Source organism: Schistocerca americana, chromosome 3 (genome assembly GCF_021461395.2).
Source record: "Schistocerca americana isolate TAMUIC-IGC-003095 chromosome 3, iqSchAmer2.1, whole genome shotgun sequence".
NCBI classification, from domain to species: Eukaryota; Metazoa; Arthropoda; class Insecta; order Orthoptera; family Acrididae; genus Schistocerca; species Schistocerca americana.
In genome coordinates this window covers 387,013,941-387,038,834 of record NC_060121.1, presented here as the reverse complement: position 1 = coordinate 387,038,834, position 24,894 = coordinate 387,013,941, and the positions used below count along the sequence as shown (strand labels likewise).

General features: G+C 44.3%; 1 protein-coding gene across 1 annotated transcript in view; it reads left to right on the top strand.

The window, feature by feature from the left end:
- LOC124605705 overlaps positions 1-24,894 on the top strand; it is a 310,921-nt gene that overhangs the window by 261,808 nt on the left and 24,219 nt on the right. The window contains exons 9-10 of the mRNA XM_047137569.1: positions 10,606-11,035; positions 23,471-23,662. Of these exons, the coding sequence (XP_046993525.1) occupies positions 10,606-11,035; positions 23,471-23,662 (622 nt within the window). The remainder of the gene's footprint in view (positions 1-10,605; positions 11,036-23,470; positions 23,663-24,894) is intronic.

Genomic DNA, 24,894 nt, shown 5'->3' with positions numbered 1-24,894 from the left:
TTGAAGTGATTCCTCATGCTCCCTACTCACCTGACCTGGCTCCTAGTGACTTTTGGCTTTTTCCAACAATTAAAGACACTCTCCGTGGCCGCACATTAACCAGCCGTGCTGCTGTTGCCTCAGCGATTTTCCAGTGGTCCAAACAGACTCCTAAAGAAGCCTTCGCCGCTGCCATGGAATCATGGCGTCAGCGTAGTGAAAAATGTGTACGTCTGCACGGCGATTACGTCGAGAAGTAACGCCAGTTTCATCGATTTCGGGTGAGTAGTTAATTAGAAAAAAGATCGGAGGCCTTAGAACTTGAATGGACCTCGTATTTCTCCAAGAGACTCCAGACGATTTGCTGTGTCCACGTCAATTCGAGTTGCTGCACTACGCCTGCCAAAGGACGTCCGACACAACATTACGAGGTGTGCCATGATTTTGTCACCTCAGTGTATAGCCGTGGTACTGGCTGTGACGTCACCACTGCAACGAACTTGTGACGCCACACTAGTCGCCTTGTCCACAACACTTCACGAACGCTCGGCTCCATGTGAGGCTTACAGGGAATCAATGTGTAATTGAAAAGTGGCCGTGTGACATGGTGCGTCGTCATGATGCAGCATCCGCTTGTCTGCAACGTCCGGTATCACTCGATTCATCCTTTTCCTGAGTCTTGACCTGGTTGTAAGTTAGTCCTGGAGGAACAAATTCCGTATGAAAGGTACCCCCACTGTCAAAAAAGCAAATCAGCATTCTTTTGATCTTTTATTTGATCATTCGAACTTCTTTTCGGTCGAAGGGATGTCTCAATGTGCCACTCCTCACTTTGCTGCCTTGTCACAGCATCATATCAAAAATCCAGGATTCACTGCCTGTGATCACAGGACTGAAACATTCGTGGTCATTAGCAAACCACTCAAGGAGGTCAACACACATATTTCTTCGACTGCCTTTCAGCTCAGTTGTTAAGTTTTTTGATTTATTTTGTCTCAAAGCTTTCACATGTAAAAATCTTCGGCCATAATTTGACGTACGGTGAAACTGTTTGACAGTTCTTATTGTTAAACGTCGGTCTTATCTTCGACACGTCCGACATTTTGGTCGGATTTTGAAGCCAAAAGTCTCCCTGAGTGAGGTTCACCTTCAACGTATTCTCTGCCTTCCAACAATGATTTGTGCCAGCGAAAAACTTGTGTTCTTGGTAAGGAATGTTCCCCGCAGGCTTGTTTCAACTTTTCAAAGGTCACAATCGCCGTTTCTACATGTTTAACACAAGACTTTATGGCATAACGTTGTTCTAAATTCCGCTGTTCCGTTTTCGTACCACACAACGAAATACAATTTCACTGACGGTGCTCTCAAAAGTCACGAGATAGCCTTACGCAGCTGAAACTCGGATTGAACTTATAGAATGAATGAATACACCGTCTAGATAAGTGGAACAACGCAGCGTTGCCAGATCCCTCGCTTTGTTGTTAGTCTCATCATTTTTCTCACACACCTCGTACATTTGTGTGTAGGCTTCAGCTGTCGAACTACACCTTCCCTAACTCACAGGTATCGTTCACAAAGAAGGCCACATTACCACCATTTTCTCTTCCCTTCCGCTCCGTCTGCACAAATACGGACCAAGTGATTTTATGCGCACCCTGTAAACAAAAGTACATAGCGGTCAATTACAGTCTGACGATTGTCTAGGAGCACTAGACCATGTATAAATGTTTTGTGTATTGAAACCTAGAATTTTTTTTCAGTCGTATCGTCGTAGAGACCTTGTAGTAGTTCATTGACTCATACAGTCATACACTGACAGCAATGTTTCTCAGGCAGATATGAACGTATTGGTAAATTTTTCATCAAAACATCACCAGTATTGGCGTAGCAGCTGGCTTCCTGGAATGAAATTCAAGCTCCCTAAGGAAACCAAGCGTATGACAGTAGAGTTTTTGAGTATTCTTCGAGAGTATTCTTCGAGCCCTTTAATATCCCGTGAAGCACTTGAGTTCTGAGCTCGTTATCCTTTCTGTTCCAGATCAGCATTTGAACTATTAAGACATCAGCAGAGCCGAAGGTCCAACTGTCGAATAGCATATGACATCATGAATCTGATGTTACAGATCAAAAATAGGAATCAGAAAGTTAGCATGTGCTGGGTAAAAGCACACTGTGGCATACCTGACAGTAAAACAATAGACAAGCTAGCCAAAACAGCCGTCTATGAAGGAGTGAGGGGACACGTGGAATCAACAGCCACAGATTTTTAAATCTTACGAAATCAGCAATGAGAGAAAAGTTGAACACAGAATGGCAAGAGACCTCCAAACACAAAGGCAAAAATTATGCCAAAATAAACCGGTGCTGATTCCTAACCTCTAGCACGAGAAAAATCGGTTCTGCAGAAGACTCACGAACACCACAAGGCGCCTCACATTCAACCACGGCTGTTGGAGGGAGCATCTAAATTTTGTTGCGCTGGGAGCATCGCTACAGTGCGAATATGGTGAAGAAGAGAATGCCACATCTTCTGGGCTGTATGAACAGATACAACGCTACAAGACACCTACAACGTCTGGTCACCGTCTGTTGATGTTTTCTGACGTTTCTCACCATACCACGCTGCTTGAAATATTTCAAAATATATATCATTTTATATGTATTTTTGTTGGAAGAGCGGGTAAACTTCTGGTATCATTCTAGTGAAATTTTATGTTTATGATTGTGTGAAACGTATTAAATCCAATGTGTACGTTGCTCTCCAATGTGTAAAACCTTACATGTAAGATGATAGCTGAATGAGTCCAAGTCAGATGCCAAAATAAAATAATAATAATTATACTAAAACAACACCAATAACCTCCACATCATCAGTTCTTTAAAAAATCGATCTCCATGTATAAAACTGCTTAAAACCTCAAAAATGAGTTAATGTGTTAAATGTTTGACGTTAATCACGTAAAACCTTCATCTTTGAAGATGAAAACCCCTAATTATGTTGGTGTCATTAGTTTCACGTTATTCATCCACAGAGTAATGAAACAGTTTAGAAAAGGTTTGAAATTATGTGTTATGTTTGTTGCAAGTCGCCAAGTGCTCTCATTCTCAAACACTTGATAAATATAGTCTGGATAATTTACGCGCTATTAGTTACGCTGCCTAAAGACGTATACAACTTTCTAATTTTCAACACTCGTCTTATTGTGTTAAACCTTATCGTAAAATTATACCTCTTAACGAGTATGACGGCATTTTAAATTTTTAAAACAAGGCCAATAATTGCATGTAGTGCAGAAAATTAAATTTTGTGTTCCCCAGGAAGCTGTTAGGTAGGCATCCAGTACTGTCAGTACTATTACAGGCTTAAAGTGGCGCACGGTACTCGGTGCACGATCCCAGCCGCGTGTTACCTATAGTACAGTTTTCAGAGGCAATAAAAATTTGGTTTTCTGCATTACCTATCATTACTAACGGAATGAAAAAAATTAAAACATTGTTTTAATCTAATCACAGAAAGGCATAATCTTACGTTAAAGGTTTAACACAATAAGACAAGTGTTAAAATTACGAACTGTGTATATGTCTCGAGACAGCGTAACTCACAGACTTATCCAATATTTGTCAATGAGAGCATTTAGCGAACTAAAACAAACTTTACATGTAATTTCAAAGCTTTTCGAAACTTTTTAGTTAGTCTTTGGTTGAATAACACGAAACTATACAGAGCAAAAGAATTAAAGGATCACTTTTTCGAAACCCCGTAACTGCCTCCCATTGCGACACATAGGCCAAAGTTCGAAATTTGACTCAAAGGAGCCTACAGCGTTCCTCTATAAAGGTGCAAAAGCGTGGCGCCCTGAGACGTCACACTTGAGGTCGGCGACGCGTCAAACAGCAAGGTGTCGTCACATGCCGGGAAATAAATAAAAAAATAAAGTCGCAGCTCGGAAATCCACGTGAGCTGTAAGGTAAGTTAATGACGTCACGCTGACACCAAATTTCACCACAATTCTGCCCAACGCAACCGTGGACCTGACACACGCTTAGAAGGTTGTCACTGCTCCTCTTACCCAAATGTCAGCATTTCTTTTGTTGCCTCTGCGGTGGAGATCAGAACCGCGACGCAAAGTCTGGAAATCTCGCAACTTTCCTATGGGTGGCCGAGGAAAACAATTCAGACACACCACCGATCAGAGTCGATACGAGAAAGTCTCAGAGGATGGCATAACGGGTGTCAATGAAGCCACCCCTTTCACTGGGTCTTTCATTCACACATACGAGGGTTGTCGAGAAAGTAAGTTCCGATCGGTCGCGAAATGGAAACCACCGGGAAAATCCGGTAAAGCGTTGCACAGATGTGTTGGACAGTGTCTCTAGTATGCCCGTCGATCGTGTCGCGTCGCTCTTTTCAGTTCTGAGTGAATAATGAGCACGTAAAGATGAGTAGCGAATAGCATCTCCCCCCAAGTATGACGGCCTAGTTAGAGATTTCACCTGTGTCATGCAGCCCACATAACACAACTGCCGCGCAGTTCCTTCTTCATGTCAATTCTCGGCCGCACACTCCAGGGGCAATGAAGATGCTCCTGCAGCGTTTCCGATGAGAAGTGTTTGATCACCGACAATACAGTCCGTAATTGGCTCCCCCTGAGTCTCATCTCAGCTAGCAAGTACCGCTGGTTATGAAGACAGAATTTTTCGACAGACAACAAGCTGCAGACCAGTGCAGATAACTGGACGACAGCACAGGCGTCTGCTTCCTATGACGAGGATATTGGAAAGTTGATACAACACTACAACAAAACTCGAAGTTGCAGCGGCGACTATGTAGAGAAGTAGATGGAAGGTGTACCTAACTGTTGCAAATAAAACGTTTCTGGTTTTCACTGTGGTTTCCATTTCGCCCGATCGGGACTTACTTTCTGGACAACCCTCGTATTTCTCGGTGAAAATCGACATTTCGCAGTGCGATGAGCACCACGATGATATTCTTGACAACATTTAACCCAGCTGAATCCCTCGGACGTTTGAACCCTCCTTTAAGGACACTACATCTACATCTACATTTATACTCCGCAAGCCACCCAACGGTGTGTGGCGGAGGGCACTTTACGTGCCACTGTCATTACCTCCCTTTCCTGTTCCAGTCGCGTATGGTTCGCGGGAAGAACGACTGTCTGAAAACCTCCGTGCGCGCTCTAATCTCTCTAATTTTACATTCGTGATCTCCTCGGGAGGTATAAGTAGGGGGAAGCAATATATTCGATACCTCATCCAGAAACGCACCCTCTCGAAACCTGGCGAGCAATCTACACCGCGATGCAGAGCGCCTCTCTTGCAGAGTCTGCCACTTGAGTTTATTAAACATCTCCGTAACGCTATCACGGTTACCAAATAACCATGTGACGAAACGCGCCGCTCTTCTTTGGATCTTCTCTATCTCCTCCGTCAAACTGATCTGGTACGGATCCCACACTGATGAGCAATACTCAAGTATAGGTCGAACGAGTGTTTTGTAAGCCACCTCCTTTGTTGATGGACCACATTTTCCAAGCACTCTCCCAATGAACCTCAACCTGGTACCCGCCTTACCAACAATTAATTTTATATGATCATTCCACTTCAAATCGCTCCGCACGCATACTCCCAGATATTTTACAGAAGTAACTGCTACCAGTGTTTGTTCCGCTATCATATAATCATACAATAAAGGCTCCTTCTTTCTATGTATTCGCAATACATTACATTTGTCTATGTTAAGGGACAGTTGCCACTCCTTGCACCAAGTGCCTATCCGCTGCAGATCTTCCTGCATTTCGCTACAATTTTCTAATGCTGCAACTTCTCTGTATACTACAGCATCATCCGCGAAAAGCCGCATGGAACTTCCGACACTATCTACTAGGTCATTTATATATATTGTGAAAAGCAATGGTCCCATAACACTCCCCTGTGGCACGCCAGAGGTTACTTTAACGTCTGTAGACGTCTCTCCAGTGATAACAACATGCTGTGTTCTGTTTGCTAAGAACTCTTCAATCCAGCCACACAGCTGGTATGATATTCCGTAGGCTCTTACTTTGTTTATCAGGCGACAATGCGGAACTGTATCGAACGCCTTCCGGAAGTCAAGAAAAATAGCTTCTACCTGGGAGCCTGTATCTAATATTTTCTGGGTCTCATGAACAAATAAAGCGAGTTGGGTCTCACACGATCGCTGTTTCCGGAATCCATGTTGATTCCTACATAGTAGATTCTGGGTTTCCAAAAACGACATGATACTCGAGCAAAAGACATGTTCTAAAATTCTACAACAGATCGACGTCAGAGATATAGGTCTATAGCTTTGCGCATCTGCTCGACGAACCTTCTTGAAGACTGGGACTACCTGTGCTCTTTTCCTATCATTTGGAACCCTCCGTTCCTCTAGAGACTTGCGGTACACGGCTGTTAGAAGGGGGGCAAGTTCTTTCGCGTACACTGTGTAGAATCAAATTGGTATCCCGTCAGGTCCAGTGGACTTTCCTCTATTGAGTGATTCCAGTTGCTTTTCTATTCCTTGGACACTTATTTCGATGTCAGCCATTTTTTCGTTTGTGCGAGGATTTAGAGAAGGAACTGCAGTGCGGTCTTCCTCTGTGAAACAGCTTTGGAAAAAGGTGTTTAGTATTTCAGCTTTACGCGTGTCATCCTCTGTTTCAATGCCATCATCATCCCGGAGTGTCTCGATATGCTGTTTCGAGCCACTTACTGATTTAACGTAAGACCAGAACTTCCTAGGATTTTCTGTCAAGTCGGTACATAGAATTTTTCAAATTCACTGAACGCTTCACGCATAGCCCTCCTTACGCTAACTTTGACATCGTTTAGCTTCTGTTTGTCTGAGAGGTTTTGGCTGCGTTTAAACTTGGAGTGAAGCTCTCTTTGCTTTCGCAGTAGTTTCCTAACTTTGTTGTTGTACCACGGTGGGTTTTTCCCGTCCCTCACAGTTTTACTCGGCACGTACCTGTCTAAAACGCATTTTACGATTACCTTGAACTTTTTCCATAAACACTCAACATTGTCAGTGTCGGAACAGAAATTTTCGTTCTGATCTGTTAGGTAGTCTGAAATCTGCCTTCTATTACTCTTGCTAAACAGATAAACCTTCCTCCCTTTTTTTATATTCCTATTAACTTCCATATTCAGGAATGCTGCAACGGCCTTATGATCACTGATTCCCTGTTCTGCACATACAGAGTCGAAAAGTTCGGGTCTGTTTGTTATCAATAGGTCCAAGATGTTATCTCCACGAGTCGGTTCTCTGTTTAATTGCTCGAGGTAATTTTCGGATAGTGCACTCAGTATAATGTCACCCGTCCTAAACATCTGAGTGTCCCAGTCTATATCTGGTAAATTGAAATCTCCACCTAAGACTATAACATGCTGAGAAAATTTATGTGAAATGTATTCCAAATTTTCTCTCAGTTGTTCAGCCACTAATGCTGCTGAGTCGGGAGGTCGGTAAAAGGAGCCAATTATTAACCTAGCTCGGTTGTTGAGTGTAACCTCCACCCATAATAATTCACAGGAACTATCCACTTCTACTTCACTACAGGATAAACTACTACTAACAGCGACGAACACTCCACCAACGGTTGCATGCAATCTATCCTTTCTAAACACCGTCTGTACCTTTGTAAAAATTTCGGCAGAATTTATCTCTGGCTTAAGCCAGCTTTCTGTACCTATAACGATTTCAGCTTCGGTGCTATCAGCGCTTGAAGTTCTGTTACTTTACCAACGCAGCTTCGACAGTTGACAATTACAATACCGATTGCTGCTTGGTCCCCGCATGTCCTAACTTTGCCCCGCACCCGTTGAGGCTGTTGCCCTTTCTGTACTCGCCCAAGGCCATCTAACCTAAAAAACCGCCCAGCCCACGCCACACAACCCCTACTACCCGTGTAGCCGCTTGTTGCTTGTAGTGGACTCCTGACCTATCCAGCGGAACCCGAAACCCCACCACCCTATGGCGCAAGTCGAGGAATCTGCAGCCCACACGGTCGCAGAACCGTCTCAGCCTCTGATTCAGACCCTTCAGTCGGCTCTGTACCAAAGGTCCGCAGTCAGTCCTGTCGACGATGCTGCAGATGGTGAGCTCTGCTTTCATCCCGCTAGCGAGACTGGCAGTCTTCACCAAATCAGATAGCCGCCGGAAGCCAGAGAGGATTTCCTCCGATCCATAGCGACACACATCATTGGTGCCGACATGAGCGACCACCTGCAGATGGGTGCACGCTGTACCGTTCATGGCATCCGGAAGGACCCTTTACACATCTGGAATGACTCACCCCGGTATGCACACGGAGTGCACATTGGTTTTCTTCCCCTCTCTTGCTGCCATTTCCCTAAGGGGCCCCATTACGCGCCTGACGTTGGAGCTCCCAACTACCAGAAAGCCCACCCTCTGCGACCGCCCAGATCTTGCAGACTGAGGGGCAACCTCTGGAACAGGACAAGGAGCCATGTCAGGCCGAAGATCAGTATCAGCCTGAGACAGAGCCTGAAACCGGTTCGTCAGACAAACTGGAGAGGCCTTCCGTTCAGCCCTCCGGAATGTCTTTCGCCCCCTGCCACACCTTGAGACGACCTCCCACTCTACCACAGGTGAGGGATCAGCCTTAATGCGGGCAGTATCCCGGGCAACCACAGTCGTAGTCCGATCGGGGGATGCGTGGGACGAGCTGGCCGTCCCCGACAAACCCCCATCCGGACCCCCATAGTGATGCCCATTGGCAACAGACTCAAGCTGTGTGACCGAAGCCAACACTGCCTGAAGCTGGGAGCGAAGGGATGCCAACTCAGCCTACATCCGAACACAGCAGTTGCAGTCCCTATCCATGCTAAAAACTGTTTTGCAAAGAACGTCTGAACTAATCTACAGAGAGCGCAAACAAATCGACAAAATTTAAACTGTTATTAAAATACAAGATTGCCTAGTAAATGCAGTAATGCTGCTACTTGCGCACTGCTGACACACTGCACGGCGGCGGAAGGAGACTACGCGAATTTACACTATTCAGGTAGTAAAACGCGATGCTCAACTCTCAAATACTATAATATGCCCGAAATTTATGAATTAAACAATGCAAGTACCAAAAACACGCAAAGAAATTAACAATTAAACTATGTAAGAAATGAGTGAGCTAGGAGTATACGGCTTGCTGCTGCAGCTGCTTATCCAACGGCGGCAGGGAGCACACTAACTGTGACCAACCGACACTGGCCGTTCAAAACAAAAACAGAAGACAAACGACTACGCGAATTTACACTATTCAGGTAGTAAAACGCGATGCTCAACTCTCAAATACTATAATACGCCCGAAATTTATGAATTAAACAATGCAAGTACCAAAAACACGCAAAGAAATTAAGAATTAAACTATGTAACAAATGAGTGAGCTAGGAGTATACGACTTGCTGTTGCAGCTGCTTATCCAACGGCGGTAGGGAGCACACTGTGACCAACCGACACTGGCCGTTCAAAACAAAAACAGAAGACAAACGACTACGCGAATTTACACTATTCAGGTAGTAAAACGCGATGCTCAACTCTCAAATGCTATAATACGCCCGAAATTTATGAATTAAACAATGCAAGTACCAAAAACACGCAAAGAAATTAAGAATTAAACTATGTAACAAATGAGTGAGCTAGGAGTATACGACTTGCTGCTGCAGCTGCTTATCCTCGGTACCTTCCTCGCAACATTGTTCCACGCATTGAAAATGTACCTATCAGTAACTTCGACAGCAATTCTATCGCCTGAATGTAGGCAAACCCCTCCCAAGGGGTGTCGAAGTAGTTGCCTAACCCTCAGGCGATACAGCAGGCGCAAGACTCTCCCGGTGTAGAAATTTCTGGCGGTACAATCTATGCGTTGCAATGAGAGGCTGCATCTGCAATGAACGTCATCTCACCCATTTGGAGTGCAGAGTAGCCGCAATTATTGCTCTCTTGTACAGGTTGCAACCATTAGGGACCATTCAAAACTATTCGACGAAATTTGAACGTGATCCATAGGAGCAAAGGGTATTATGCTTTTTCATAATGTTTACGCTGGAGTGCAAGATTAACATGTGCGTGAATAAAACGGTGGAGGTTCCATCTGAGACCCCCCAGTATGGCAACACCCTCGGTACCTTCCTCGCAACATTGTTCCACGCATTGAAAATGTACCTATCAATAACTTCGACAGCAATTCTATCGCCTGAATGTAGGCAAACCCCTCCCAAGGGGTGTCGAAGTAGTTGCCTAACCCTCAGGCGATACAGCAGGCGCAAGACTCTCCCGGTGTAGAAATTTCTGGCGGTACAATCTATGCGTTGCAATGAGAGGCTGTTACGGGGTTTCGAGAAAGTGGGTCTTCAATTTTATCGCTCTGTGTAATAAAAGGAGTATAATTAGCATTTTCCTACTACAATCGTAAAGGTTTTGTAGCTCATTTGTACGGTAATCAGACGTTCGAAGCTTTTATGCATGGGAGTTCGATTCTTTAAAGAACTGGAGATGGCGTTTTTGTAGACAACAGAGCGTGCTTTCATGTTTTGATTGATAGCTTGGAGGTACTGGCTCCGTTTCAGCTGTCGAGGCCGACGACAGCGCTCTACCAGCAGCAGCGATCGCTGCTGAACGACATACCGGACGACGAAAGCGAGGACATGCGCGCGTCGACGCAGGTCATGATCCAGCCGGCGGCGCCGCGCTCCAGGAAGTGGCTGCGCAAGGCGGCCGAGGCGCTGGAGCTGGACCTGCTGCGCGACCCCACCTACGTCAACATCGCGCTGGGGCTGGCCGTCTCCTTCCTGAGCGACGCCAACTTCTTCACGCTGATGCCCTTCTTCCTCAACACGGAGGGGCTGGAGGGCGGCGACATCGCCACGTGCCTGTCTGTCGCGGCGGCCACCGACGTGGTGGCCAGGCTCGTGCTGCCCTGGCTCGCGGCGCTCTGCAAGCTCTCCGCGCGCAACATGTACATGCTGGGCTGCATCACGTCGGCCGTCGCCCGGTCAGGTGAGCCGAGGAGCCTCCCACCAGCCACTGCTAACCGTGGCCGTCCGCAGAACTTGATGCGAGACAGGCGTAGATGTAGCGGGAGACGGCTTTAGGATTACATGTGCGGTCCTGAAATAATAATAGCCATCATAGCAATATCCTATGATATATAATAACATGCCTCATTAGGCTAGTTGTCTAATACTTCATTACAAGCTATCATGCGCAACATGGCAATCTCCAAACGTAAATTTATTTCCATACTCACGTCAACCGCGTGAGGTTTAACAAGTTTACAGTAAATAATATGTACAGGTAAAAGCATTGTTTAGAACCTTATCGTAGGAGGACATTTGTAACTTACCTTTGGAAGCCCCTCGTTCTTATGACCTTAACAAATAAATAAAAATTTAAAAATAACGTCAATCTGAGAAACCAGAAAAGTAATTATACCATAGAGATAATCTGATAAGGAAGAAAACAAACAAAGAAAACCCTATAGAATGTGTAAGATCCCTCAACCGGTGCCATTCAAGATGTAGTACACATCAAGCCATTCGGCTCTGTGTCGCGTATCGATTTCTAATCAAAATGATTGACTCGCTGACTGTAAAGAAGCATCTCTGAGTTAACGTGAGCCGCTGCCGTAAGCCTACGTACTATTCTATTGTACTCTATTCTAACTGATCTAAGTCCCTGTATTGTCCTATGTGTGTGGTTACTGTATTTCGTTTCTACCTGTATCTAGTTTAATGTGCCTATTGTAGGCATAGAGCGGCATCTATGATGTCGTTGACCAAGGTCACAAGCTAGCACGGTTATAGTTATTTGCAGTCTGCAGATGTTACTTCATCGTCTGTTTGCAGTCAGCCGTCAATCGGTCAGTTGCTAATGTGATGATTTGCGCTCCATTTTTCAACCTCTGCGTCGCTCATTAATTATGAATTGTCATTGTCAGAGTCTTCCTATGGGTCGGTTTAATCTGCACGATATTGTTTCTATGAGTTCGGCATACATTGCACCTGAAGTAGCGGCTCTGTTTGGCCTTGTCATTTGTCTGGGGCTTTGTGGATTCACAGATGTTGACATGTATGGAATTTGTTTGTCGGATCCAAATGAGTTGCGTATAATGTATAAGTTTTCAATCGGGAGTCCTTGATTCGTACTTCGGCTGTGTTTTGTATGGCGCATTTTCAACAGCCGGTGGTTTGACAGTACGTTCACAAACTTCAAGGGCTCATCAGTCACTGAACGTCGCTGCTAATCAGGAGACCCGAGCTTGGGCCCGCTTACCGCCACGGATATTTTCGGGTAGGTGGAGCTGCACAGGGTCCAATCTGCTATCTCAACTGATGAGCCACTAATGTATAATTGCCAACGGCACTTAACCTGGCTGTGCTGCTGTTCTGTCGGTTGATTTACTGACAGTACTGCTTTCACACGGCGATTGGCCCAATACTAGCTTGACCTCGGAGATGAAGCGTCCCATCGATCAGACTGTGAGTCCTACCTATGCCTAGTCACCAGAAACATCTTGTTTCTGTCTCTCATTCAATTCAAGAAGCAGATTCTTAATATCAGTTTGGATAAAAATGGAAATGAGCGTACAGCATCGCTGGCCGGAGGCCCCATCCGGGGAAGTTCGGCCGCCAAGTGCAAGTCAGGTTTCATTCTACGCCACATTTTTTTTCCTTTTTTTGCGTTTTGTTCGTTGTTGATCGTTGTGTTTGGTCGTTGCGGATGCCACACGACATCCGTTCAAGTTCGTTTGTTGATCCTTCCACTCAGTTTTTTTTTTTTTTATTACAGAGGCCAAGCAGCTTTGCGCGCCGGTGATGAGGATGAAATGATAATAAGGACAACACAACACCCACTCCACGAGTGGAGAAAAATCTCCAACACGGCCGGGAATCGAATTCGGGCCCACTTGCATGTTACCATCCACCCAAGCAGGCGGACATCACTGTGGTATTTAGATATATACTCAACACACGTTTAGACTTTTCGCCTGATACTCTGTGAGATTAGTTTTTCCCAATGTATTTGAGCAATGGTGTTCATGGTGACTGGCAGGGAAGGGCAACTGTCTCAAGATCCACTCTCCTGCTCGACTCAGAACTTTTTTCCCCCCCAAAAAGCTCAACTATTAGCCTGCCTATCTAACAAATAATCGTATCAATTCAGTATTGTGTTGTCCTCCTCATCATTTCTTCCTCATCACCGGCGCGCAAGTCGCCCCGTGTGGCGTCGACTAAAATAAGGCTTGCACTAGGCGGCCTCCCGGCCAACGATGCCATACGCTCATTTCATTTTATTCACTAGATCATGTAATTGACATTGATTTGTATTAAGTGTAGCCAGGGGCAGCTGTAGTGAAATTTCAAAACTATTTCGTCTTTCACTGCGCGGATAATACGAGTATTCCAAGATCCCGCTTACGCCCTGTCCTCCCCTCACGTCAGATCCTCGGTACACGGTTATTGGTAAGTACCTCCGGGGCTTCAGAAGCTGACTGCAAGAAAACTGCAAGACATACAGAAAATAGACACTTATAAGTGAGTAGAGTATCTGTCTAAGTTTCTATTCGTGATTTGCCCCATGGCGTCGTTGTAGAGTCCACCATAGGCAGCAGGCGCGTCAGAATATGCCGCATAATAGACCGGTGTGTGCGTTTCGTCTTAGAATTCGCTAACTGTGAGAATTCGCTAAATGTGAATCACTTGCGGTGGTTCAGCGACAGTTTCATAACAAATATTGGGTAAAAGCTCTAACAGACAATACAGCCCATAGATGGTACAACACATTTCATATGACTCACTGTTTACGTGGTGCAGAGAAAACAGACTGGTCGGGGATGTCAGCGGAAAAGGTCCACAGTGTATAGTTATTATTCATCAGGAACCTGAAGAAATAGACGGCACGTGCGAGGAGGGAACTGCTGATACTGCAGTCACTTGTCTAGAGCATCCTATTGTAGTTGTTGCTTGCACTGACTACTCCGGAGAATGATCTTCGTTCTGATTTTTTGCAATGACTTGTACTGGGTGCTGATAGAGGAGCGTCTTTCACAGAAGTTGTTTTCCAGTGACAAAGATTCGCGGCATGTATCTATAAAGGTGAATTATAATAATATCTATTTTAAAGCTCAGAGAATTCGCATGTAATTGTGGAACACCTACAGTTAATGTCTTTCGTGCCACGGGCTCTTCAAAACTTCACGGACCATTTTTCTTTGCGGAATAAATTACGATTGGTTTCGTGTACCTGGGCAAGCTGCAGCAGTAACTTACGTCACTACTAGAGCAAGACAGTGGAGATTTTATCCTGTAACAAGATGTTGCTCCAGCACAGTTGCTTTCAGGCGTTCGTGATTGCCTCAGCGTCGAACTGTCGCATCGTTGGACTGGACATGCTTCCCGTCAACACTCTCCTCTTCATTGCCCCCCCCCCCCACCCCCACCCGGTCACCTGACTTAGCTCAATGTGATTTCTGCTTATCAGTTTGTGTCAAAGAGTGGGTGTATCTGCCTCCACTGCCACTTAATGTGGAAGAGTTGCAAGGAATGATAATTAATGTGGTCACTGAAACTGACCGTGACGCATTGCGATGTGTACAACAAGAGTTTGCTATCGTACTGGCGTTTGACACATCACGAACAGTGCCCACCACTAATGTGAGTTAAAAACTTGAAGAGATGACACATCCACTGATATGCCTATTTTCTGCATGAGTTGTAGTTTGTGCACAGCCACCTTCCGAAACATCCGAGACATTTTAAATAATACTGCGTAACTCATCCATTTCCCAAGATGACAGAAAAAAGACATTTTTCTTGCTCACATCGACATACCTCTGACCTGCGTGAAAAGTGAACAGTACTTACGAGTGATCTCTGACTGAGAACTGTGTTGACAATGAAAATGCTTAATAAATGCCTACCCTTTAAAGAATAACCTATCTTATCAAAATATCCAGACACCTGTTAGTGGACGCTAAATTGGGGTGTGTCCACCCCTGGCATTTGTAATGGTTTCAGATCTTCTGGGGACACTTTCGATGAGATGTTTGACTGTCTGTGGAGGAGTAGAGCCCGTTCTCCCTCAAGAGCCGAACCATAAAAGATAGCGACGTTGGACACTGCGTTCTGGAACGAAGTCGACGTTCAAGCTCATCCCAAAAGTGTTCCATAGCGTTCAGGTCGGGACTATAAACAGGCCAATCCATTTGCAGTTTGTAGTTATTGTCGACAGATCGCTGCTTCACAGACTGCTGCTTTATGACGGAGTGCACTATACACTAAGGTGTCAAATGTCATGGATTACTTTCTAACATCGCGTCGGGCTTCCTATTGGCCAGTGTAGTACAGCGAGTCGACGTGGCAAGGATTCAACAAGTCAATGGAAGCCCATGCAGAAATATTTAGCCTTGCTGTCTCTACAGCTGTTCAAAAGTGCGGAAATGTTTCCGGTACAGGATTTTGTGCACGAACTGACCTCTTGAATTAAATGTTCGATGCTATTCACGTCAAGCGATCTGGGTGGCCGAGTCATTCGCTCGTACTGTCGAGCATGTTCTTCAAACCAATCGTGCAGAATTGCGGCTCGGTGACACGGCTCATTATCATTCATAAAAATTTCAGCATTGTTTGGAACATAAAGTTCATGAATAACTGCAAATGGGCTGTCCGCCCCCGGTAGCTGAATGGTCAGCGTGGCGGATTGTCAGTCCTCTGAGCCCGGGTTCGTTTCCCGGCTGGGTCGGGGAATTTTCTCCGCCAAAGGACTGGGTGTTGTGCTGTCCTCATCATCATCCTACCATCCTCATCGACTGCAGGTCGCCGAAGTGGCGTCAAATTGCAAGACCGGCACCCGGCGAACATCCTGCCCAGAGGAGGGCCCTAGCCATACGATTAAATAAATTAAATAAATACTGCAAATGGTTTCCAAGTAGCCGAACATAACCTCTTCCAGTCAATGATCGATTCAGTTGGATCAGAGGACCCAGTCCATTCCATGTAAACACTTCCTACACCATTATGGAGCAACCACTAGCTTTCACAAAAACTTGTCCGAAAACTTGTGTCCAAGGCTTCGTGGGGTCTGCGCCACATTCGAACTCTACCTTCAGCTCTTACCAACTGAAATCAGGACTCGTCTGACCAGGCCACGGTTTCTCAGTCGTCTAGAGTCCATCCGATATGGTCACAAGCCCAGGAGAGGTTCTGCAGGCAATGTTGTGCTGTTACAGAAAGGCAAATTTCGCGGCACTGTCCTAACGGATACGTTTGTCGTACGCTCCAGGTTGCTTTCTGCAGTTATTTCACGAAATGTTGCCTGTCTGTTAGCACTGACAACTCTACGCAAACGCCGCTGCATGATTCATAACATCACGCCACTCGTTTCCATTCATTCACTGTAGACCATCGTTCTAAAGACCATCTCAAGCTGCAACGGCCGCTGTACCCCATTCATCTTAACTCCCTACACTCAGTGACTGTGCTACCTGGCCGCAAATGGGGAAATCCACTTACTTAAGCGACTCTGAAGAAGACTAAATTGTTACAGCCACGGACTGGGAATAAGCTGGTTGGAAACAGCGAAGGAAGCTGGCTGTTCGCTAGGTCCTGTGTTGACTGTCAACATAAAGTGTTTGAAGGATGATGTAACTATGAGCGGATGACAAGAAGTTGGACTTCGGCAGCTCATGACAGAACATGGAGGTTGGAGCCTGACCACACTGTAGAGTAGGTCGCGATCTGTGACAGACACGACGACAGAGTACTGGCATAGGCACAAGTACTTCAGTGCATTCCGTTCAGAGCACATTGTTATGCATGGGGATCTGCAGCAGATGACTCCTACATATTGCCATGTTGACTCAACGACACTGTCAATTACGGTTCCAGTGGGCACTGGATAATCAAGATTGGACCATGTTGTTGTTGTTGTGGTCTTCAGTCCTGAGACTGGTTTGATGCAGCTCTCCATGCTACTCTATCCTGTGCAAGCTTCCTCATCTCCCAGTACGTACTGCAGCCTACATTCTTCTGAATCTGCTTAGTGTATTCCTCTCTTGGTCTCCCTCTACGATTTTTACCCTCCACACTGCCCTCCAATGCCACCATCCGGTCCGTTCTTCTTGTCAAGTTGTGCCACAAACTCTTCTTCTCCCCAATTCTAGGCAATACCTCCTCATTAGTTATGTGATCTACCCATCTAACCTTCAGCATTCTTCTGTAACACCACATTTCAAAAGCTACTATTCTCTTCTTGTCTAAACTATTTATCGTCCACGTTTCACTTCCATACATGGCTACACTCCATACAAATACTTACTGAAACGACTTCCTGACACTTAAATCTATATTCGACGTTATCAAATTTCTCTTCTTCGAAAACGCTTTCCTTGCCATTGCCAGTCTACATTTTATATCCTCTCTACTTCTACCATCATCAGTTATTTTGCTCCACAAATAGCAAAACTGCTTTACTACTTTAAGTGTCTCATTTCCTAATCTAATTCCCTCAGCATCACCCGACTTAATTCGACTACATTTCATTATCCTCGTTTTGCTTTTGTTGATGTTCATCATCATCAGGACACTGTCCATTCCGTGCAACTGCTCTTCCAACTGCTTTGCTGTCTCTGACAGAATTACAAAGTTTTTATTTCTTCTCCATGGATTTTATTTCCTATTCCGAATTTCTTTTTTGTTTCCTTTACTGCTTGCTCAATATACAGATTGAATACCATCGCGCCGGCCGGTGTGGCCGTGCGATTCTAGGCGCTCCAGTTTGGATCCGCGTGACCGCTACGGTCGCAGGTTCGAATCCTGCCTCGGGTATGGATGTGTGTAATGTCCTTAGGTTAGTTAGGTTTAAGTAGTTCTAAGTTCTAGGGGACTGATGACCACAGATGTTAAGTCCCATAGTGTTCAGAGCCATTTGAACCATTTGAATAACATCGGGGAGAGGCTACAACCCTGTCTCACTCCCTTCCCAACCACTGCTTCCCTTTCATGCCCGTCGACACTTATAACTGCCATCTGGTTTCTGTACAAATCGTAAACAGCCTTTCGCTCCCTGTATTTTACCCCTGCACCTTTAGAATTTGAAAGAGAGTATTCCAGTCAGCTTTCTCTAAGTCTACAATCCATTCGTCTGTAAAGAATTCGCGTTAGTATTTTGCAGCTGTGACTTATTAAACTGATAGTTCGGTAATTTTCACATCTGTCAACACCGGTTTTACAGCGGCGTCAACGTAATTAAGAAATACGAATCAAAGCACAGTGCTGCACTGTAGACTGTACCAAACATAGGAGATCCAGTGGCATTCAGCTGGCACACGTTGCCAGGCATTGGACTATGTAAAGACGGCAGTATGTCGCCTAAATCTTTGTTACACCAGCTCGATTACTGTGTCCGGACTAGCCGTCACCCAGGTGAATGGCTGATCGAAACATGCACCCTGTCTCATGATGCGCGCAAGTGTGGGTAGAACTATGCTATGGAGGACATTCACCTGGCTTTCCTTGGGACCTATGGTAGTAACTGACAGTGCCATGACAGTTGTGGGCTACGTGAACATTATTGTCGACTATCTGCATCCCTTAATGTTTGCTGTCGTTCCGACGGTGAAGGCACCTTCCAGCAGGATAACTGTCCTTACCACAAAGCGAGAATCATATTACAGTGCTCTGAGGAGCATTATAGTGAACCCGTGTTCATATTTTTGCCACCGAACTCACCTGAGTTGATGTAGCACATCTGGCACGCAGTCAGTCGCCAGCTCTGCGCTCACAAACCACCAACTCATAACTTACGGTAATTGCTGGCACTTGGTGCTGCATATGACCAGAAACCTACCAATGACTTGTGGAATGCATGCTACGGAGAATCGCTTCTGTATTGCGTTCCAAAGGAGGACCAAGACGCTGTTAACATATCGACTGTCACGAAGCTGCCGCCGGTAAGCACAGCATAATTTAATGCCTGGCAAAGTGTGCCAGCTGAATGCCACTGGGTCTCCTATGTTTAGTACAGTCTTCAGTGCAGCACTGTGCTTTGATTTGTATTTCTTAATCGCGTTGACGCCGCTGTCCAGGAAATCAGGCACAATATCTTGGTCAACGTTTAGAACTTTATTTTGCAACTTTACATGCTATCCAAAGATATGGTTCAAATGGCTCTGAGTACTATGGGACTTAACTTCTGAGGTCGTCAGTCCCCTAGAACTTAGAACTACTTAAACCTAACTAACCTGTGGACATCACACACATCCATGCCCGAGGCAGGATTCGAACCTGCGACCGTAGCGATCGCGCGGTTCCAGACTGTAGCGCCTAGAACCGCTCGGCCACTCCGGCCGGCTTCCAAACATATGATTTATACGTGCAGACTGGAGCGACGAATTAAAATTTGTATCAAGGCTAGGATTCAAAACAAGGTCTCCTGCTCTCTAGCCAGATGTGCTAACCATTATGCCACCCTGGCACAATGGTTTTGCACACTTCAGCTCACTTGGCATTCCTCCTAATCTAGAGCAGCACTGCAGAGTCTTCCAATTAGTATTGAAACAGCACTTTAGCATCGAACGAAACGGTGGACTCTGCCTGAAACCCACACAAAGGTGCTTTAATCAAATGAAATGGTATGATTCTAGAGACCTCTTTAAGTCTTAAACGTCTATGATGTATAAAGCTAGACTGGAGGATCCCTCGTTTCAGTTGATGCTGAGGTGCTATTCCAACACAGCTGGAGTTCCTCTATTGTGCTGTTGATTTAGGGAGAAAATCAAGTGGGCTGAGACGTGAATGAGAATTTGGACTGGGGAGGGAGGCGTGCTAGAGTGGCTCGTGCAACTGTGCGAAGCCAGTGTGCCAAGGTGGTGTAGTGGTTAGCGCGTCTGCGCAGTGAGTAGGAGAATCAGGTTCGAGTCCCGGCCTTTATATAAATTTGCATTTGTTGCTTCAGTCTTCAAGTATATATCATAGATTTTGAAGCCTTGAAAAGGTCTCTGAAATCATATACTTGTATATGATCCAAAGATATGCTGTTCATCTCTGCTGTGTCCGCTGGCGGCCTCCCAACTCTCAACGTGTTAAGCAGGTGGTCGTAATGTTTTGGCTCGTCAGTATATACTAATACAGAAATCAAATATGATAACTGAAGCCGAGCAAGAGAGATTTTCCCTAATGATGGTACACGGTAGTAGAATGGCGTTTCTGGTCCGCATGTAGTCGTAATTGCGAGTTATCATCGTAATTCCGGTATATCTAATTGTCAAAAGTAGAGAGCAACAAGATCGTAAGTTGTTTTGTTCGACAAAAGTCGCACCTTTCCTGACGTTCTCAGCCCTTACGTACTAGGTAAACTGGTGCAACATGGCACCAAAGCTTAGTCCATGTAGCGAAGAGGCTGCCTGTACTAACCATAGAAGACTCATGTTGCCTGTAGAGGATCGAACCAACAAATAAGACCGATCTTTAGCTTAGGGTGCAATTTAAAATCTCCAAACTCAAAGGAAAACTTCGACTGTTCAGAGGGTGCTACTTCCTACAGCCGCGACTTCGGAAAAGCTGCTTAGACCCGTCAGGTTGCCGACACTGTTGCCTATCAACGGCTGAAGCCGCCTCTCTGGTGTATCCATGCGCGAATAAGCACCAACAAGGGCTTACATTTAATGGAAAACGCCATGTTGGCGAAAATTATAACCTTCCTAATTGAATGAAATAATGATACTCAAAAATTATAGGTAAATACCTCTATACGTATACAGGGTGATCACGAAGATATGCAAAAATTTTAAAACGTTATTCTACAAGTAAAACTAAAAATTAAGTGCATGTAAAAATAGGTCCGCAAATGTTTAGTTATGGATAATAAAAGACGTTGTCTGAAATTTAGCAACTTCGCTAATATGAAGCCATCGCAAACCTGTACGAGGTTCAAGTAAAGCACGATTTCCATTTATTTTGTTATTATTGGTCTGGTCGTCGTGTGACTATGTCCTCCCGTCAGGTAGACCGTTCGCCAGGTGCAGGTCTTTCGATTTGACGCCACTTCGGCGATTTGAGCGTCGATGGGGGATGAAATGATGATGATTAGGACAACACAACACCCAGTCCCTGAGTGGAGAAAATCTCCGACCCAGCCGGGAATCGAACCAGGGTCCTTAGGATTGACATTCTGTCGCGATGATCACTCAACTACCGGGGCCGGACATTGGTTTGGTGAATCTAATAAAACATATCCCAAACGTGTATCTGCAGAATGTAAAAACGTTTGTCATTGTTGGCAACCGTTAGTGAGTTGTTTCCGTCGTTTCCTAGCCTTGAAACGAGTTTGTTTTCTATATTGTTCAGTGAAAGAACATAATAACAACTGTATTTAACCGAAACCACATAGTAAGTATTGTAGCCTGTAGATTATTTATGAAATAGGGATGCCTTTCAAATGTACGACAGAGGAACACGCCGATATGGTGTTTATTTATGGCAAATGTGTTGGTAATGCTACTGCTGCAGTTAACGAATATTGCGTACGTTATCCAACTCGGAGGACTGCGAATGCAAGAACCATTAGTGGAGTACTTTGAATGTTACGGGAGACAGGTTCTCTACCTAGTGTTCATAATCAGTACGGGCGCTCGATACGTGAAGACAATGAGGAGGATATTAAGGATGCTGTTCAACGTAGTCCGGGTACCAGTACACGACGTACCTCTCAACGATTAGGCATTTCACAATCCAAGGTATGGCGTACACTCAAGTACAATAATCTGTATCCTTACCATAAACAAAAAGTGCATCATTTACATCTGGGAGATCCTGTTCTTCGCTGGCAGTTGTGAAACTGTTTGAATAGCAATCGTCAGTTACACAAATACATTTTATTTACTGATGAGGCCCAATTTACACGAGATGATATAAACAATTTACATAACGAGCACACGAATGATATGAAGCAAATCCACATGCAACAGTGTAACGCAATTTCCAGTAGCGATTTAGCATAAATATGTGGTGTGTAATAATCAACAGACACATTTTTTTGACAATTCATTTTCCCAGGACGTGTAGCTGGCGCGACGTACTTACAATTCCTTCAAGAAGAAATGCCCCGCTTGCACGCAGATGTTCCGCTTCCTTCGCAATTGCAAATGAATTTTCAACATGACGGTGCGCCTCCACATTTCATCAGCGCCGTTATTACACATTTAAATGAACATTTTCCCCAGAAATGGATTGGTCGTGGCCACCCAGATCACCCGATTTAACACCAATGGATTTTTGCGTACGGGGATGGATGAAAAGACTTAGTTTATGAGGACAAAATCAATACACGTGAGGCATTACTTGCTCGCATTATGAATGCAATAAAAGTAATTAAGAACAACCCAGTGAAACTGAAACGAGCAACAAAATCTGTTCATACACGTGCAGCTAATCGCACTGAACTCGGTGGAAACGTTTTGGAACATTTATTGTGAATATATTGTGAAATTGTGTGTACACGAGTACAACTTTCTTAACACTGAGCTTTGTTTTTTCCAGTTTAGCGTGAATTCATGTGTGTTATGGTGTTAACAAAAGCAGATTGTCTGACACATTCATACAGTTTCAGTTAACGCTGTTACCCTCATTTTTCCCAGTTGAAAACTTTGTGCAATTGTATGGAATTTAAAAAACAAATTGGGTCAAGTATTTAATAAATTAAAAATTTTATGAAGTTACTTCTTTGCTTCTCTGGATATTCTGGAAAACTACTGCGGATAAACGTCTGGGACATATTTTATTAGATTCACCAGATCAATAACAACAAAATAAATGGAAATCGTTCTTTACTTTAACATTGTACAGTTTTGCGATAGCTTCTTATTAGCGAAGTTGCTAAATTTCAGGCAAAATCTTTTATTAGCCATAATTCAGTAACCAAACATTTGCAGACCTATGATTATATGAACTTTTTCTTTAGTTTTACTTGTAGCCGTCCTGGGTGGCCGAGCGGTTCTAGGCGCTACAGTCTGGAACCGCACGACCGCTACGGTCGCAGGTCGAATCCTGCCTCGGGCATGGATGTGTGTGATGTCCTTAGGTTAGTTAGGTTTAAGTAGTTCTAAGTTCTAGGGGACTGATGACCTCAGAAGTTAAGTCCCATAGTGCTCAGAGCCATTTGAACCATTTTTTTTTACTTGTAGAATAACATATTAAAATATCTGCATTCCTTCGTGACTCACCCTGTATATTATCAATAATTATTTAGGATCTCTCGTTTGCCCTTGCATCACACATAAAATTTATAATAAAATTAACCACTAATTACAGAAATCTTATTTCTTACCTCAAAAGCTTCCTGTGCTTTAATACCATACCTAATCATTCCTTCGCTGATTAAATTCGGTCACCCCTAGAGAGTGATTTCATGTGGGCTGTTGTGTTGTGTCATCTACAGCTTTCGTGTCAGTGACGGGGTTCACGTGGCTTGCCATCATGTCTGGCGTCGTGGGCTTCTTCAGGGGCGCCATGGTCGTCAACCTGTCCCTCACCGTCGCAGAATACTGCAGCCTCGAGCGATTCCCTGCCGCCTACGGGCTGTACATGGTTATCAACGGCCTCATCACTGTCATACTTGGGCCACTCGTAGGTAAGGAATACGCCTGTGGCAATTTACTGAAATTAAGTACGAAATTTTCTCCGAGGAAGTTGATTGGGCTGAAACAGTACGCCTCTACCTGCAACAATTTCTCAACAGTAGCACGTATCTAAATGTATGAATCGCTTGGAATGTCTAATAGTTGCTCTACATCTACATCTGTACTCTGTGGACCTCGATGAAGTTCGTGGCAAAGAGTTAATTCCCATTTCACCCGCTATTAGGGTTTCTTCCTAATCCACTCAAGGGTATCGAGTATGAGAAGAATTATTGCTTAAACGACTTTGCGCGAGCTGTAATTAGGCTAATCTTGTCTTTGTGATTCCTTTGGCATCGATATGTAGACTGATGTAATATGTTCCTAGATTCATCGCATAAATTTCGTGTATAGGCTTTCTGAAAATAGTTTGAGTCTCACAGTTCAGTTTTCTCTTCATGTCCATCACGAATTCCCATGGATCAAAAAAACTTGTAACAATTTGTGCTGCCCTTCTATGTACACGTTCAGTATCCCCTGTTAGTTCTAGTTAATGCATGTCCCATATAATTGAGAAATATTTTAAGAGTAGTCTGATATTCTACGATGGGTAACAGGAGTGTTTTGTAATCAATCTCCTTTGCAGACGATTGTATTTCTGCAGTGTTCTACCAATGAAGCAACGTGTGCTGTGTGGTTTATCTACAACTGGGCCTATGTGATTTTTCCATATCATATCCCCACAAATTGATAAAGCCAGGTACTTATCCATGTAGAGTGTTTCCAACTGCAACTCACTGACGTTGTAGGCATAGGCAACAAGTTTTATCAGGTCAATTCAATTGAGTTTACTTATTCATCTATTAATAATTTAAATTTTATGGATGTAGTCACTTCATAGCCAGGGCTACTTACAATAAAATTTCTTATGTCTAAGTTGTTTACAATCTTATACGTAACTACAATCATCTTACATCAGTATCTGTAAATAATTTTGTTGTTTCATATTCAGATATTCTTCAAGACAAAGCTGTTAGTTATTAAAAAGTGTTTTAGCTCTACTTTGAATTTATGAAATTCTTCGATTTTTATTTATCATATCAGACTATGCACTATAAAGTATTTTTGATTGATAATGCACACTTTTAAGTTTTTTTTGTGGGGGGTCTCTGTGGGTGTCATTTCTGTTTCTTGTTCTGTAGTTATGAATCTGGTTGTTTAATGTTGAAAATTTCTAATGAGTTTT